The sequence below is a fragment of the Cucurbita maxima genome, unplaced genomic scaffold, assembly GCF_002738345.1.
Source record: "Cucurbita maxima cultivar Rimu unplaced genomic scaffold, Cmax_1.0 Cma_Scf00019, whole genome shotgun sequence".
NCBI lineage: Eukaryota > Viridiplantae > Streptophyta > Magnoliopsida > Cucurbitales > Cucurbitaceae > Cucurbita > Cucurbita maxima.
Window position 1 is genome coordinate 864,391 of NW_019272035.1, and position 12,761 is coordinate 877,151.

The 12,761-nt window shown below is 33.8% G+C and overlaps 1 protein-coding gene across 2 annotated transcripts; it reads left to right on the top strand.

The window, feature by feature from the left end:
• The first annotated feature begins 8,603 nt into the window (after positions 1 to 8,603).
• LOC111493517 (zinc finger BED domain-containing protein DAYSLEEPER-like) lies at positions 8,604 to 12,494 on the top strand. 2 transcript variants are annotated; one of them, XM_023143219.1, is made up of 2 exons: positions 8,604 to 8,821; positions 10,238 to 12,494. In XM_023143219.1, exon 2 carries the CDS (start codon positions 10,262 to 10,264, stop codon positions 12,293 to 12,295), a length of 2,034 nt encoding a protein of 677 aa, XP_022998987.1. In that variant the 5' UTR covers positions 8,604 to 8,821; positions 10,238 to 10,261; the 3' UTR covers positions 12,296 to 12,494. The 2 variants fall into 2 exon arrangements, with proteins under 2 accessions (XP_022998987.1, XP_022998988.1); XM_023143220.1 differs by having other exon boundaries at positions 8,608 to 8,821; positions 10,241 to 12,494.
• The last annotated feature ends 267 nt before the right edge of the window (positions 12,495 to 12,761 follow it).

Genomic DNA, 12,761 nt, shown 5'->3' on the forward strand with positions numbered 1-12,761 from the left:
TATTTTTTTGTTTTTTTAAATATATATTAAAATTGAGTTAGAAATATTTAATTTAATTTTTAAAATGTTGTGAAGACTTACAAATTCATTGCATCTTGTGGTCTTTTGGGTTTTAAATTATTTAAAATTTTGTTGTCCTTATATGTAGGAGTGTGACAAGGAATTTTCATAAGAAATGGACAAAATTCTACTATACAAATTTTAATTAAATTTATGAGAGGTGATATAAAATTCGGATTTAAAATCCAATCATGTTTGTCCCGGACGTATTCTTCATGGCTGCATTCTCGTTCCAAACCCCTTTTACTTGCTTTCATGTCAATATAGAGGTGCATGACCGATCACCAAAATCATGTCTACACTCGTCATAACTAAACGTCCCAAAATCTACTATAAGAGATGCAACTAGTTGTCCATTCTTACTGTTCAAGGTTATATCCTATCAAAGTCGTTGTTGTTGCTTATTCACTTTTAACATTGCTTTCTTTAAAACTTTTTTCAACATTTCGATCATATGTGACCTGAGGCTCGAGCATTCGTTAGGTTAGAACAAGTGTCGCACAATCGTTGTCCCATTACTACAAGGGTGTAATTGTGACACCCTACGAAACGGTCACGTTATTCTTGTGGACCAGCACGAGTCATTTTAACATGTTTTGTCATCACTCACATATATATTATTATTGGTAAAATAATAATAAAAAAAATCTTTTAACTTGGTTTTCGTGGTATTAGTTAAATAATTATTTATAGTGAAAAGTTTAAATTCCTAATGAATTATTCATATATTAAATAAAAGTATAGTTTTATACAAAAAGTGAAAGTAGACCTTATTAATGTAACACAAAATTTAATGTGATAAAGAGTTAGGTGCAAATTCACAACCATATGCTTCATATTGAACCTTTTTGACATTTATTTATTTTTTATTTTTATAATTAAAGTGGTTGGTGGAGTGACACTTTTGGATAATAATGGCTTCCTTTTCAAAATAATCGTATGGAAGAGAAAAATTGAAATAAATTCTTGTTTTCTTCTCTAATTTGGGTTAAATTATTATTTTCTTTTAAAAACTTATTATTATTATTATTATTTTTGGCATAAAATACAATTTTCTTGCAAAATAATTTTGGGTTTTCTTGAAAAAACCCTTTTGAGTTTTTCTTCGTAAGTTAATAGATTCGAACCTAGCTGATAGCTTAGAAGACTTCATTGTTACCGTACCAAAAATCGATAATTTGACCCTGAAACTAAAAACTAGGTTAAAAACTAAAAAATGTCGAGCTTGGGTTTAAACTGTGCTTGTTAAGTTCTTTGAGCTTTATAAATGTTTAATAAGTCTCTAAACTTTCGTGCCTAGGAATGTTTGAGCAAGTCAAAGACTTGTTAAACGCTTTTGAAAGTAGTTCGGGTACTGAATATTGATACAAACTGTGAAAGTTCAAAGAGTTATTAAACATGTTATAAAGTTTTGGGGCTAAAAAACTCGAATGAAGAGACAAAACCCATGTGTTGGGCTGCAAAAATTGCATAGTCAAGTCGCTATTGGTACTTGGTTTTTGTCACAAAAATACATGTGTAATACCCTCTGTCTTCATTGATCTGATGTGAGAGTTTGGAAATTTGTTGGTACTAAAACTAGAAGAAAGAAGGATCATAATTGTTCTTACCCAAATTGATCTTCTCTGCAAAACCCTACCAAAATGTTCATCAACCAAATCTCTTTTTATATATATATATATATATATATATATATATATATATATGTATAAAGTGTTGTTTTTTTTTACGGGTTTTCTTATTCTCGGGTAAATGATTCGTGTTTACTTGTGTCTCAACAATTAAAACACGATTTACATTCGGAGCATTCTGGTCGTGACCAACTTGATAAAATACCTTCTTGCATCTATTTGATCGACCAGTTTGTGATGAGTGGCACGAGCCCGTTATATACACTAAAAAGATATTAATCAACCCATAATCAATCATAGTCGTATTATGCTAGTATAACAGCTCCAAACTCACAACTAGCCGTTATTGTTCTCTTTGAGTTTTTCTTTTTGGGCTTTCTCTCAAGATTTTTAAAATATGCTAGACCCTTGTAAACAATGTTTAGTTCTTCTCTTCAACTGATGTGAAATCTTTTATGTAATTCACTTTTTTTAACACGGAACGTTTTAAATTTCAATGAGAATTTGAAAAATGGTTATATAACAAAGGAATAATTAAGAAACGAAAAGCAAAAAGCACGAGTATTATTTAACCGACGTTTGTAAAGGTAAAATCAATGTGAATTTTGAAGAAAACGATGATTCCAACATAATTCAGCTGGTTAAAACGGTCTGGTTTGTTGTTCCTCATCCGGTTTGTTTGGTTGTAGCCTGCAATTGTAAAGGAAGCCTACACATAGAAAGGGAAAAGATTATACCTAAAAGGGATTGAAGAAATCCATAGGTTGAAGAAGAGGGTTGATCCTTTTATTGTATCTTCCCACAGCTTTATTGAACCGCAGCCATTGAAATGGAAGAAATCCAAGAAAAAAGTAACCTTTTTTTGAAGAACATGATGATGCAGTTCAAGAAAGCCGTGGAAGAATACAAAGAGGACCAAGAATTCAATCGGAAAATGAGTATAAACCTGTTTGGCAGGTGAGAAAATGAGGGAAAATGAGAAGGAAAGTGGTGGGAAAATGAACATGGTTTATGGGAGACTTCAAGGGCTCCAATGGCTTCTACTTATAGCAAAGCTTCATTTGGGTTTCAAGGGTTTGGTTTGTTTTTGGGTCACCAATCCCAATTAGAATAATGGAAGTGGGTGAGGAGAGAGAGAAATTATGGCCAAAGAGAGGTTGGAGCTTCGAATACCCTAAAATCGTATGTCACTGTACTTTCGAGATTTATTATATTTTAGCTCCGGTAATTTCAATGAAGCTAAACATGAGTTCTCATTAGCTAATTCGAAGTTGATTTTTCTCTTATAAGAGTGATAACGAGTCCTTTCAACTTACTTTATTAAACTCAAAATTCTCTTCTATAGACTAACACGGGTTCTTTAGAAAATTTTTGAAGAGTCATCTAACATAGATTTGCTCCAAACAAAGCACCTGAAAAAAAGGCGCCTTGTTGACATAAGTAGTAACTTTATTCTTTATAGAGCTTTTTTGGGTACTTCTCTACAAGATTCTTAGTTCATTCATGTATTTCTCTTTTACTCGAGTGAACTAATTAATTTAATAAAAAATAATGGAAAACTAAAAGTTGGTCTAATTCTAAAAATGAAAAAAAAAAAAAAAAAAAATATATATATATATATATATATATTTAAAAATACATTAACTACAATTTTTATTATAGAAAAATGATAACTTTATCGAAATGAGTATGAATATAATTAAAATATATATTTATTTAAAATAAAAAGTCATAAATATACGTGCGGTTGGGATCTGACGGCAATGGTGGCAGCACGGTTGGGGCTATTTTGGTAGATCTGTCCCCTCTAAACTCTAAACTCAAAGCTTAAAAAATTAATATTTATATATTACTTTTAATTATATATATATATATATATATGTTTTTTTTTTTATAATATACTTCCAAGTTTTAAATATCTAAACTAATTACATTTTGTTATTAATTTTTTTTAATTATATGGATAAATATTAAAATTGGTTGATGATAAATATAAATAGTATATAAAATATAAATGTGGAAGTTTAAGAAAATAGTAAAACTTATGAACTAAAACCGATATTTTAACTGTTATAAATTATGCTTATATAATAACACATATTTTCTATGTCATTGGTCATCTAGATATGGTTTTGTCGTTAGTTACTAATTACCAACGATTAGGGTGAAATGGCATATCCCGCTTGCATAACGGAGTTAGAAAGCCATAAAAGTTTGTACGAAGCTATCAATAAATTTCGACAAAATCAAAGATCTACGTTTTGGTACAGAAAAGAAATATCACCAAGGGGCTCAACCGCGATTTGATTTTCTTGGTCACTTTATGAACCTGATCGAGAACCCATTGGTCAAAAGTAAGGAGAGGTCCTAATGTCGGAACTTGGCTAGAAAGTGTTCTTGGCCATAAAATGTCACCAAACATATAAGCGTTTTAGTTATAATCAATTTTTTAAAAATTTAAGAAAATGCATAGTAGAAAAATATATTTTTTTCCTAAGCAATCCAAACAACCTGAAATTATTTCAAACTTTTGTATTCTTTATTATCACGTGACGTTTTCTAGTTCAACAAAAAACGCATGCTATAGTTAGGTATTCGAACTTCGAACCTTTGATTTTTTTTTTTATAAAGTACATTTTTTATGCAATTGAACTATACTCCCGCTATTAACACATTTATATGAATCATGGTGCATTCATTAATATATGATATTCCCATATTGTCCCTAACCCGTCGTCATGTGTGAGTAAGGTGACAAATTTTCCTATCCTCATAAAATAATTCCAACACAGTTTAATAAATAAAGACGTTAATTATTATTAGTCGATGCCCCGATCTCTCCTCTATCATTATTGAATTAATAATAATTATGGAATAATAAAAAAAGAGAAAATCCAAAAAATTAGAATAGGGGCCCTAGGGGAGGAGAGGTTGATAATTGAAGGTTGCAAAAAGGGAGCATCTCAGCCATCCATCTCAAGTTGGGTGGATAATATTAATTAAATTAGAATTTTTATTATATTTTATTTATCATTTCTGCACCAACTAAAATTTATTATTTTAATTTCAAATTCTCAAAGTATTAAGTTAAATATAAATTATCATTAATTAATTTATTAATATATATAATATAATTTTGTATTTTAAAACATTAAATTTGAAATCCTAATAAATTAAAAGACATAAAAAAAATGTCTACATATTACAAAATTCAACCGGTTTATTATTTGAACTATTGATTATTTCGACTCGGTTTCTACTTTTAACTGACATAATACTATAATATTTGTTGGATGATGAAAGTTTCACATCCGCTAATTTAGGGAATGATCATGAGTTTATAAACAAAGAATACTCTCTCCATTGGGACGAGACATTTTGGGGAAGCCCAAAGCAGAGCCATGACACTTTATGCTCAAAGTGAACAATATCATAACATTGTGAAGAGTCGTGTTCGTCTAACATGATATTAGAGTCATACCCTAAACTTTAAACTTAGTCGTGTCAATAGATTGGTAAATCCTCAAATGTTGAACAAAGGACTCCAAAAGAAAAGGAGTCAAGCCTCCTCGAAAGCAGTAAAAAATGACTAAGACTCCAAAGGAATCGAGTCTTGATTAAGGGGGGAGGCGTGCTTTAGGGGAGCTGTTGAATGATGAAAGTCCCACATCGACTAATTTAAGGAATTGTCATGAGTTTATAAAAAAATAATACTCTCTCCATTGGGATGAGGTCTTTTGGAGAAGTCCAAAGCAAAGTCACGAGAGTTTATGCTCAAAGCGGACAATATCATACCATTGTGGAGAGTCGTGTTCGTCTAACAATATTTAGATCTCGTACCGATTTAAACCTGCCCGACCCAAAAAGGTTTGTTGAATGTTGGAGACATGCTTGGAAATGCATGAGTTCTAATTTGTCAATATGTTAGTGACATTTTCTTGCTACTTCTCATCATGCCCGACATTGTTTGTCTCTCTTTTGATTTAACCCACAATTTTGTCTCTCTTTTCCTCTTCCTTTTTTGTTCTGTCGGGTTCATAATTCAATTCTTCATGACAAAAATTTCCATATTTTATTAACTTAAAACTTTCTCCATTTCTATATTGTTTTCGATTGAATCGAGATTGTGTTGCCTTCGATGGGATTCGGGATTCATCTTTTCCGATGAAAAAAAAATAAAAGCTAACTCAAAGCTTGTGTGGATCGAATAACGCTTATTTATAGACGTTGAAATTTTATATTAGATATGTTCTAAAACATTATTGAACTTCAAATAGAAATTGTGATGTTCGTCTAGAAAATGATTGTCTGAATGAATTAATACCATATATAAATGAGAGTGATTCTGAAGATATGAATACTAATAGTTACGGTCTATATCACTAAGATGCACTTTTCTTTTCAATTTCTGATAAAAACTCTTAAAGTAAGCACAGTTAGTTTGTAGTATTTGTAGATGTCTAGTAGATATTATCTGTTTTGATCCGTTGCGTATCGTCATTAGCCTCACGAATTTAAAACGCGTCTATTAAGGAGATGTTTCCACACCCTTATAACGAATGTTTTGTTTCTCTCTCCAATCGATGTGGGAACTCACAATCTGCCCTCCTTTTGGGCTAGTGTCCTTGCTAGCACATCGTCCGATGTCTACTCTGATATCATTTGTAACCACCAAAACCCTCCGCTAGCATATATTGTTCGCTTTTGACCTATTATGTATTGTCGTCAACCTCACGATTTTAAAACGTATCTACTAAAGAGAGATTTTCACACTCTTATAAAGAATGCTTTGTTTGAAACGTTAGTTATTTCATTTGCCCTAATTTCGAGTGAGGTGCAACGTTTTGTTGAAGAAACCTGAGATTTTATCTCAAAATCAATCAATAATCGATATGAACAATTCGTGTATCTTATAAAAATTAGTGTTCTTAAATTTGAGATCTCCACACGTTCATGTGTAACAGCCCAAGTCCATCACTAGAAAATATTGTCCTCTTTGAGCTTTTGCTTCCAAGCTTCTTAAAGTTTTTAAAACGCATCCGCTCGGAGAGATTTCCACACCCTTATAGAAAATGTTTCGTTCTCCTCTTTAACCGATATAGAATCTCACATCAAGGGTATGAGCTAAAGTCTCACACGAGTTAGAACAGAAAAAGGTAGAATTAGCCCACCACTAGCAATATTGTCCTATTTCAGCTTCTCCTCAAGTTTTTAAAACGCTCCGAAAGTTTCCATACTCCTATAAAAAATGTTTCGTTTTCCTCTTCAACTGATATAGAATCTCACATAAAGGGCATGAACTAAAATCTCACACGAGTTAGAACATAAAAAGGTAGAATTAGAAAAGGTGATAATGAACATTAATTATGATTAAGACTAATAAATCATGACCATTAAGCATAATTTTATTGTAATTGACAGAAAACGAAAAGATTGTCGCTGTGGTTGAAAGTCGGGTGTCGCCCACTTTGGAACTTCCTCAACCCATATGGCACAAAACGATGCAGCCCCGGCGTGGATGGCGATGGAATGGGCAACGCCAACAGATCAAAGATCATACCCTATCAAAATTATTACAATTATCCACGATTCTCTTTCCCGATCTCTTTTACGAGAACGTTTTCTTCAATTTTTTGTACCACTTGCACTATTTCTCCGTTCTCAAACTCACGAATTCGATAGGAGAATGTATAGCAAGACTCAGTAACTCGAAGAATCTCATTAAGTTAACTCAACCCATACAGTTTAAGTTAGGTTATAAACTTATTTATACTTATTTTTCGACGGTTTATTTCTTTAACGACTATTAAAAATCAAATTATAAGTTTTGAAATGAAAATTTTCAAAATATATATATTGATAATTGAACTACAAATCTTAATTCCATCACTCCTTAGTTCTTCAAAAACGCTACTTTTCGATCTTCTCTTTATGGCCTTGAATAATCCAAGTTGTAATAACAAATTGACTTGCATGTGCTACAAGCAACAGTGGAACGTGTAACTCATAAACTTTGACATAGCTGTTTCACTTCTAACGAATCTGTAAATACTGAAGAACTCACACCATTTTTGACTTTTTGATATTGAAGTTACGATAATGCTAAGACGACATAGTATACTTAGAAACCGCTACTTACACCATTTTCCCCACTCTTTCACTAGAGTTAGTGTCCATTTAAACAACATTTTTTAAGAACAATGACAACAAACAACATATAAAGCAAAAACAATGCCCTAATGCCTACGAAACGGCCCCCAGACTACCTCTTTAGAGACCATGTTTCATAAATATCTTTAGCTCAGGCAGGTCATAGAGTATAAGGTTCTGGGGAGAAGTTAAGTTGGATGAATCCCCCGTTCTACCCCAATTCTTCTTTTCTGACTCTCATCTGCCTTTTCTGTTCAATCTGGTAATATAGAATAAGGTGAAGATTGATTCGTATGAAGTGAGCTCAAGCTATCTATTTGACTCTCCTGTAAAGTCAATTCTATTTCTTTGTTTAAAGCCTATTTAATTTACGAAGAAAAAGAAAAGAGAGGTGAACGAGTAATGTCGAATATTAATCTTTCCTTAAACCTTATGAACCCGAATAAGACAATGGAATTGGGAAACAATAGGTGAATGAGAGAGAGAAGAAAAAGAGAAATAGCTAAACCAATTTACGGTTTAAACTTTAAAAAAAATTCAAAAATACCATTAAGGTTATAACTATATTTAAAAAATACTTATGAAATATTATTAATAAGTCAATCCTGTGAGACCGACAATGAATGGGCTCAGACAATGGAATTATGAGAGAGTGAGACGAGTTATATTATATATATATATATATATTATTTATTTATTAATGAGAAAATTGAATAAATAAATAAATAAAAACAATATTGGACCCTAAAGGGAGTCCAATAGGCACCCAAAGGGACCGTCTTAATTTCGATTTCGATTTAGATTTCTTTTCCCCCAATTCCTTCTGCTTTCTCTCTCGGTCCACTTAGCTCAAAGCCCAATTTCTCTCTCTCCAGTAAAACCCTAGATCTGAATCTATCGCCGGCCCTGAAGCTCCGTCGCTGGGCTTGCAACGCTCATTGAAGAACTCTTCGTCTTCCTTTTCTCCGTCTTAATTTCCGGTAAATTTCCTTCTGCCTTTCTCGCTCGATTTCTCTAGAATTTTCGTTCGCAAAAAACCTTTATTTTCTTTTTGTGTTTGGGATTTTGGCGTTGGATTTGCTTCTTGTTTCGTTATGGTTTCATTTCATAGTTCGAATTCTAGAGGCGCAGCCGATTCTGTGTTTGGGGAATCATCGGGATTGTTTTTGTTTCTCGATTTTATGGGTTTTCCTTTGATCTGGGCTGTTTGCTGGAAATTAAGCCCAAAGCTTGATGAACCAAACCCTAGATCGTACTTCGAATTACCTTTCATTAGCCCGTGGGAGAAATTATCGCAATTATTAAAAAAAAAAAAAAAAAGAAGGTTATTTTTTACCTGGCTGGATCCCACGTGGGCTCCACGATGGGCTGGGGGAGTTTTGCGTTTGATTAATTAAGGATGTGGTCTGGTTCCTGGTTAGGCTTTTTTTTTTTTTTCTGGCTAAGATTGACACGTCATCTTCAATGGCCCCGGATCCACTCGTACGGCCCATTGTACACCAAGTTCGTTCTTTTACTTGTATAACTGTCTATAAAGTGTGAATAAATAAAAATACCCTTTTGACTTTAGTAAAAAAAAAAAAAAAATGCAACTTTCAAAAGTTCTTTTAATCTTTCAAAAAGTCTAAAAAATAAATTTAAGTTGTTAATAATTTTTTTAAAAAATACTCTTGAACTTTTAAAAAGATTTCAAAAAATATCTTTTAACTTTAATGTGTTTCAAATACCTTCAAGTTTTAAGAAGTTTCATGAGTACTCTTAAACTTTTTTAAAAATAATCTTTAGTTGTCAAAACTACTAATGAACTTTCAAAAGTTACACTAAGATGATTTTCGTCTGGCTATGTTTTTCAATATACAACCTATGACATAATCGAAAATTTTGAGATCTATTAAACACAAAATTGAAAGTTTTGGGGTCCATTAAACACTTTTCAAAGTTCAGAGATCGAGTAGACACAAATTGCAAAGGTCAACGACTAAAAACTTTGTAATTTAACCTTTAAGTGTATAGAACCATATGTTTTATTTCAATTTCTTTAGCCTTTTCACATGTTCTATAGCTAGTAATTCTGTATTTTCTTGGTACTATTTTCCTAGATTCATCCAGAGGTTTGCTGCACTGATCTTGTAAATTTCTTAACTTCATTATTTTTAATCGAATGCGGCTGTTAGGCCAATACTGGACTGTTAACTCTGAAACATTTTGCAATTAACTATAAGGCCAGGCTATGTAGTATCTTTGTACAAATTTGAAACTAAAAGGTTTTCATCCTTTGTTACCTCTACTTTTCTGGTTGTTTCTTAATCTCCCGATAATTATGCTTTCCTGTGATCTACACTTCAACCTTATAGGCTGTAGATATCCTTGTCTAAATGTAGATGGTTATTTTGTAGCAGGAGTTCTTTCTTCGGTTTGCAATGGATACACCTCATGAAATGATGTTAACTCCCTATATGGATAAAACGCCAAACTCTGATGAATATGGTGCACTGACCAACACAGACCAACAGCCTGGCAAAAGGAGGAAAAAGAAGTCCATAGTCTGGGAGCACTTTACCATAGAAAATGTAAGTGCTGGATGTAGAAGGGCGTATTGCAAGCAATGCAAGCAGAGTTTTGCATATAGTACGGGCTCAAAAGTAGCCGGTACCAGTCACCTAAAACGGCATATTGCTAAGGGAATATGTGCTGCACTTCTACGCAATCAGGACAAAAGTCATTTAACGCCGTCCACCCCAGCTTCCAAAGGAAGTGATCCACCAAAAAGACGTTATAGAAGTCCCAACTCATCTTATATTATGTTTGATCAGGATCGATGTTGCCACGAATTCACTCGGATGGTTATTATGCATGATTACCAACCCCACATGGTTGAAAATCCTGGATTTGTATCTTTTGTACAGAATATTCAACCGCGATTTAATGCAAGGGATTTCAACCATTTCCAAGGGGACTGCATTGGAACCTACCTAGCAGAAAAGCAAAATGTCATCAAATTAATTGAGGGTATCCCAGGGCGCATCTGTCTTTCGCTGGACATGTGGACATCGAGTAAAACCGTCGCTTATGCTGTAATAACAGGTCATTTTGTGGATAGCGATTGGAAGCTGCACAGGCGGATTCTCAGCGTGGTCATGGAACCATATCCTGATTCTGATACAGCCCTAAGTCATGCAGTTTCAGAGTGCCTTTCTGATTGGAATTTGGAAGGTAAACTATTTTCTCTCACCTTTGATCACCATGCCACTGAGTCTGCACTTGGAAATTTGAGGCCCCTGCTTGCTATAAAAAACTCCCTTATCCTGAATGGCCAATTTTTGGTTAGTAAATGCATTGCTCGTACATTAAGCAGTATTGCAAATGATGTGTTAACTGCGGGATCGGTCATTGTTAAGAAAATTCGGGATTGTGTAAAGAATGTAAAGTTGTCCGAGTCTAATGAAGCAAAGTTTCTTGAGCTCAAAGAACAGCTTCAGGTCCCAACAGAGAGAAGCCTTTGTCTGGACGACCTAACACAATGGAACACAACTTATTTTATGCTGATTGCTGCACTTGAGCTGAAAGAAGTGTTTTCGTGTCTGGATAATTCTGATCCCGATTATAAAGAAGTGCCAACAAGGGATGATTGGATGCAAGTTGAGACTCTTTGCACATGTTTGAAAGTTCTCTTTGATGCTGCAAGCATTCTCAGCACTATAAGCAACCCAACCGTGATTACGTTTTTCCATGAAGTATGGAGGATTCACTTGGAGCTTGCTCGAGCACTTGCCAGCGAAGACCCATTCACTTGCAGCCTCTCTCAAATGATGCAAGAAAAGATCAACAAATATTGGAAGGATTGTGGTCTAATTTTGGCTGCAGCTGTAGTTATGGATCCTCGTTTCAAGATGAAACTTGTAGAGTTTAGTTTCAATAAACTTTATGCTGAAGAAGCTCCTGCTTACATTAAGATTGTTGACGATGGGATCCACGAGCTCTTCCATGAATACGTCACACTTCCGTTGCCTCTAACGCCAACTTACGCCGATGAAGGGAATGGAGGAAACAACGTCAAGTCAGAAGGACTTCAGAGTGAGAGTCTTCTGTCAGACACTGGACTCACAGATTTTGATGTCTTCATAATGGAGACTTCGAGCCAGCAAATGAAATCCGAACTTGATCAGTATTTGGCCGAGTCGCTGCTGCCTCGTGTGCAGGACTTTGACTTATTAGGCTGGTGGAAGCAAAACAAGATGAAGTATCCAACTCTTTCAACAATGGCTCGTGATATTTTATCAATACCAGTTTGTACTCTTCCCCCTGAATCAATATTTGATATGGAGATTAAGGAGATGGATCCATATCGAAGTTCATTGCGACCTGCTACTGTCGAAGCAATTATATGTACACGGGACTGGATCCAATCTGAATTTGCAGAAGTTTCTGATGCACTTGTAAAAATGGAATATTAGAGCCTAGACCTCAGTGTCTTCTGTGTATTTATTAGGCTGTGGAATCATCTATATCCTTTAAAATCTCTTGTTCACCATAGCTTTTGTACTCCAATTTCTTTACAGGTTGAATTGAGGTTGAAGAGAGATATTGGTCTCCGTCACCAATTGAGAGACCAGTTTTATTGGAATGAGATTTTAGCTGGTCTCTGTTTCTTGACATGCTCTACATTTTGATTGGTTGTTTTGTAACTGGTAATTCCCCCAATAAAAAGTGTCCCATGAAGATGATGGAAAGGAATTCTTGTATGTATTGTTTTTTAAAACCTGTGCGAAACATGACTTCTTTGCATAGTAACCTATGATCTTGAAATATACGTAGTTGTCGTTTAACTATGTACGTTTTGGCAAGACTCACTCATACTCATTTGTGAGCAATTATATTTGATCTCTCTATTCTCTGTTATGATCTTTAACAGGCCAACAG

What these genes read in the sequence shown, in the direction of transcription:
- LOC111493517 (XM_023143219.1), top strand. Translation starts at nt 10,262, where the DNA reads ATGGATACACCTCATGAAATGATGTTAACTCCCTATATGGATAAAACG.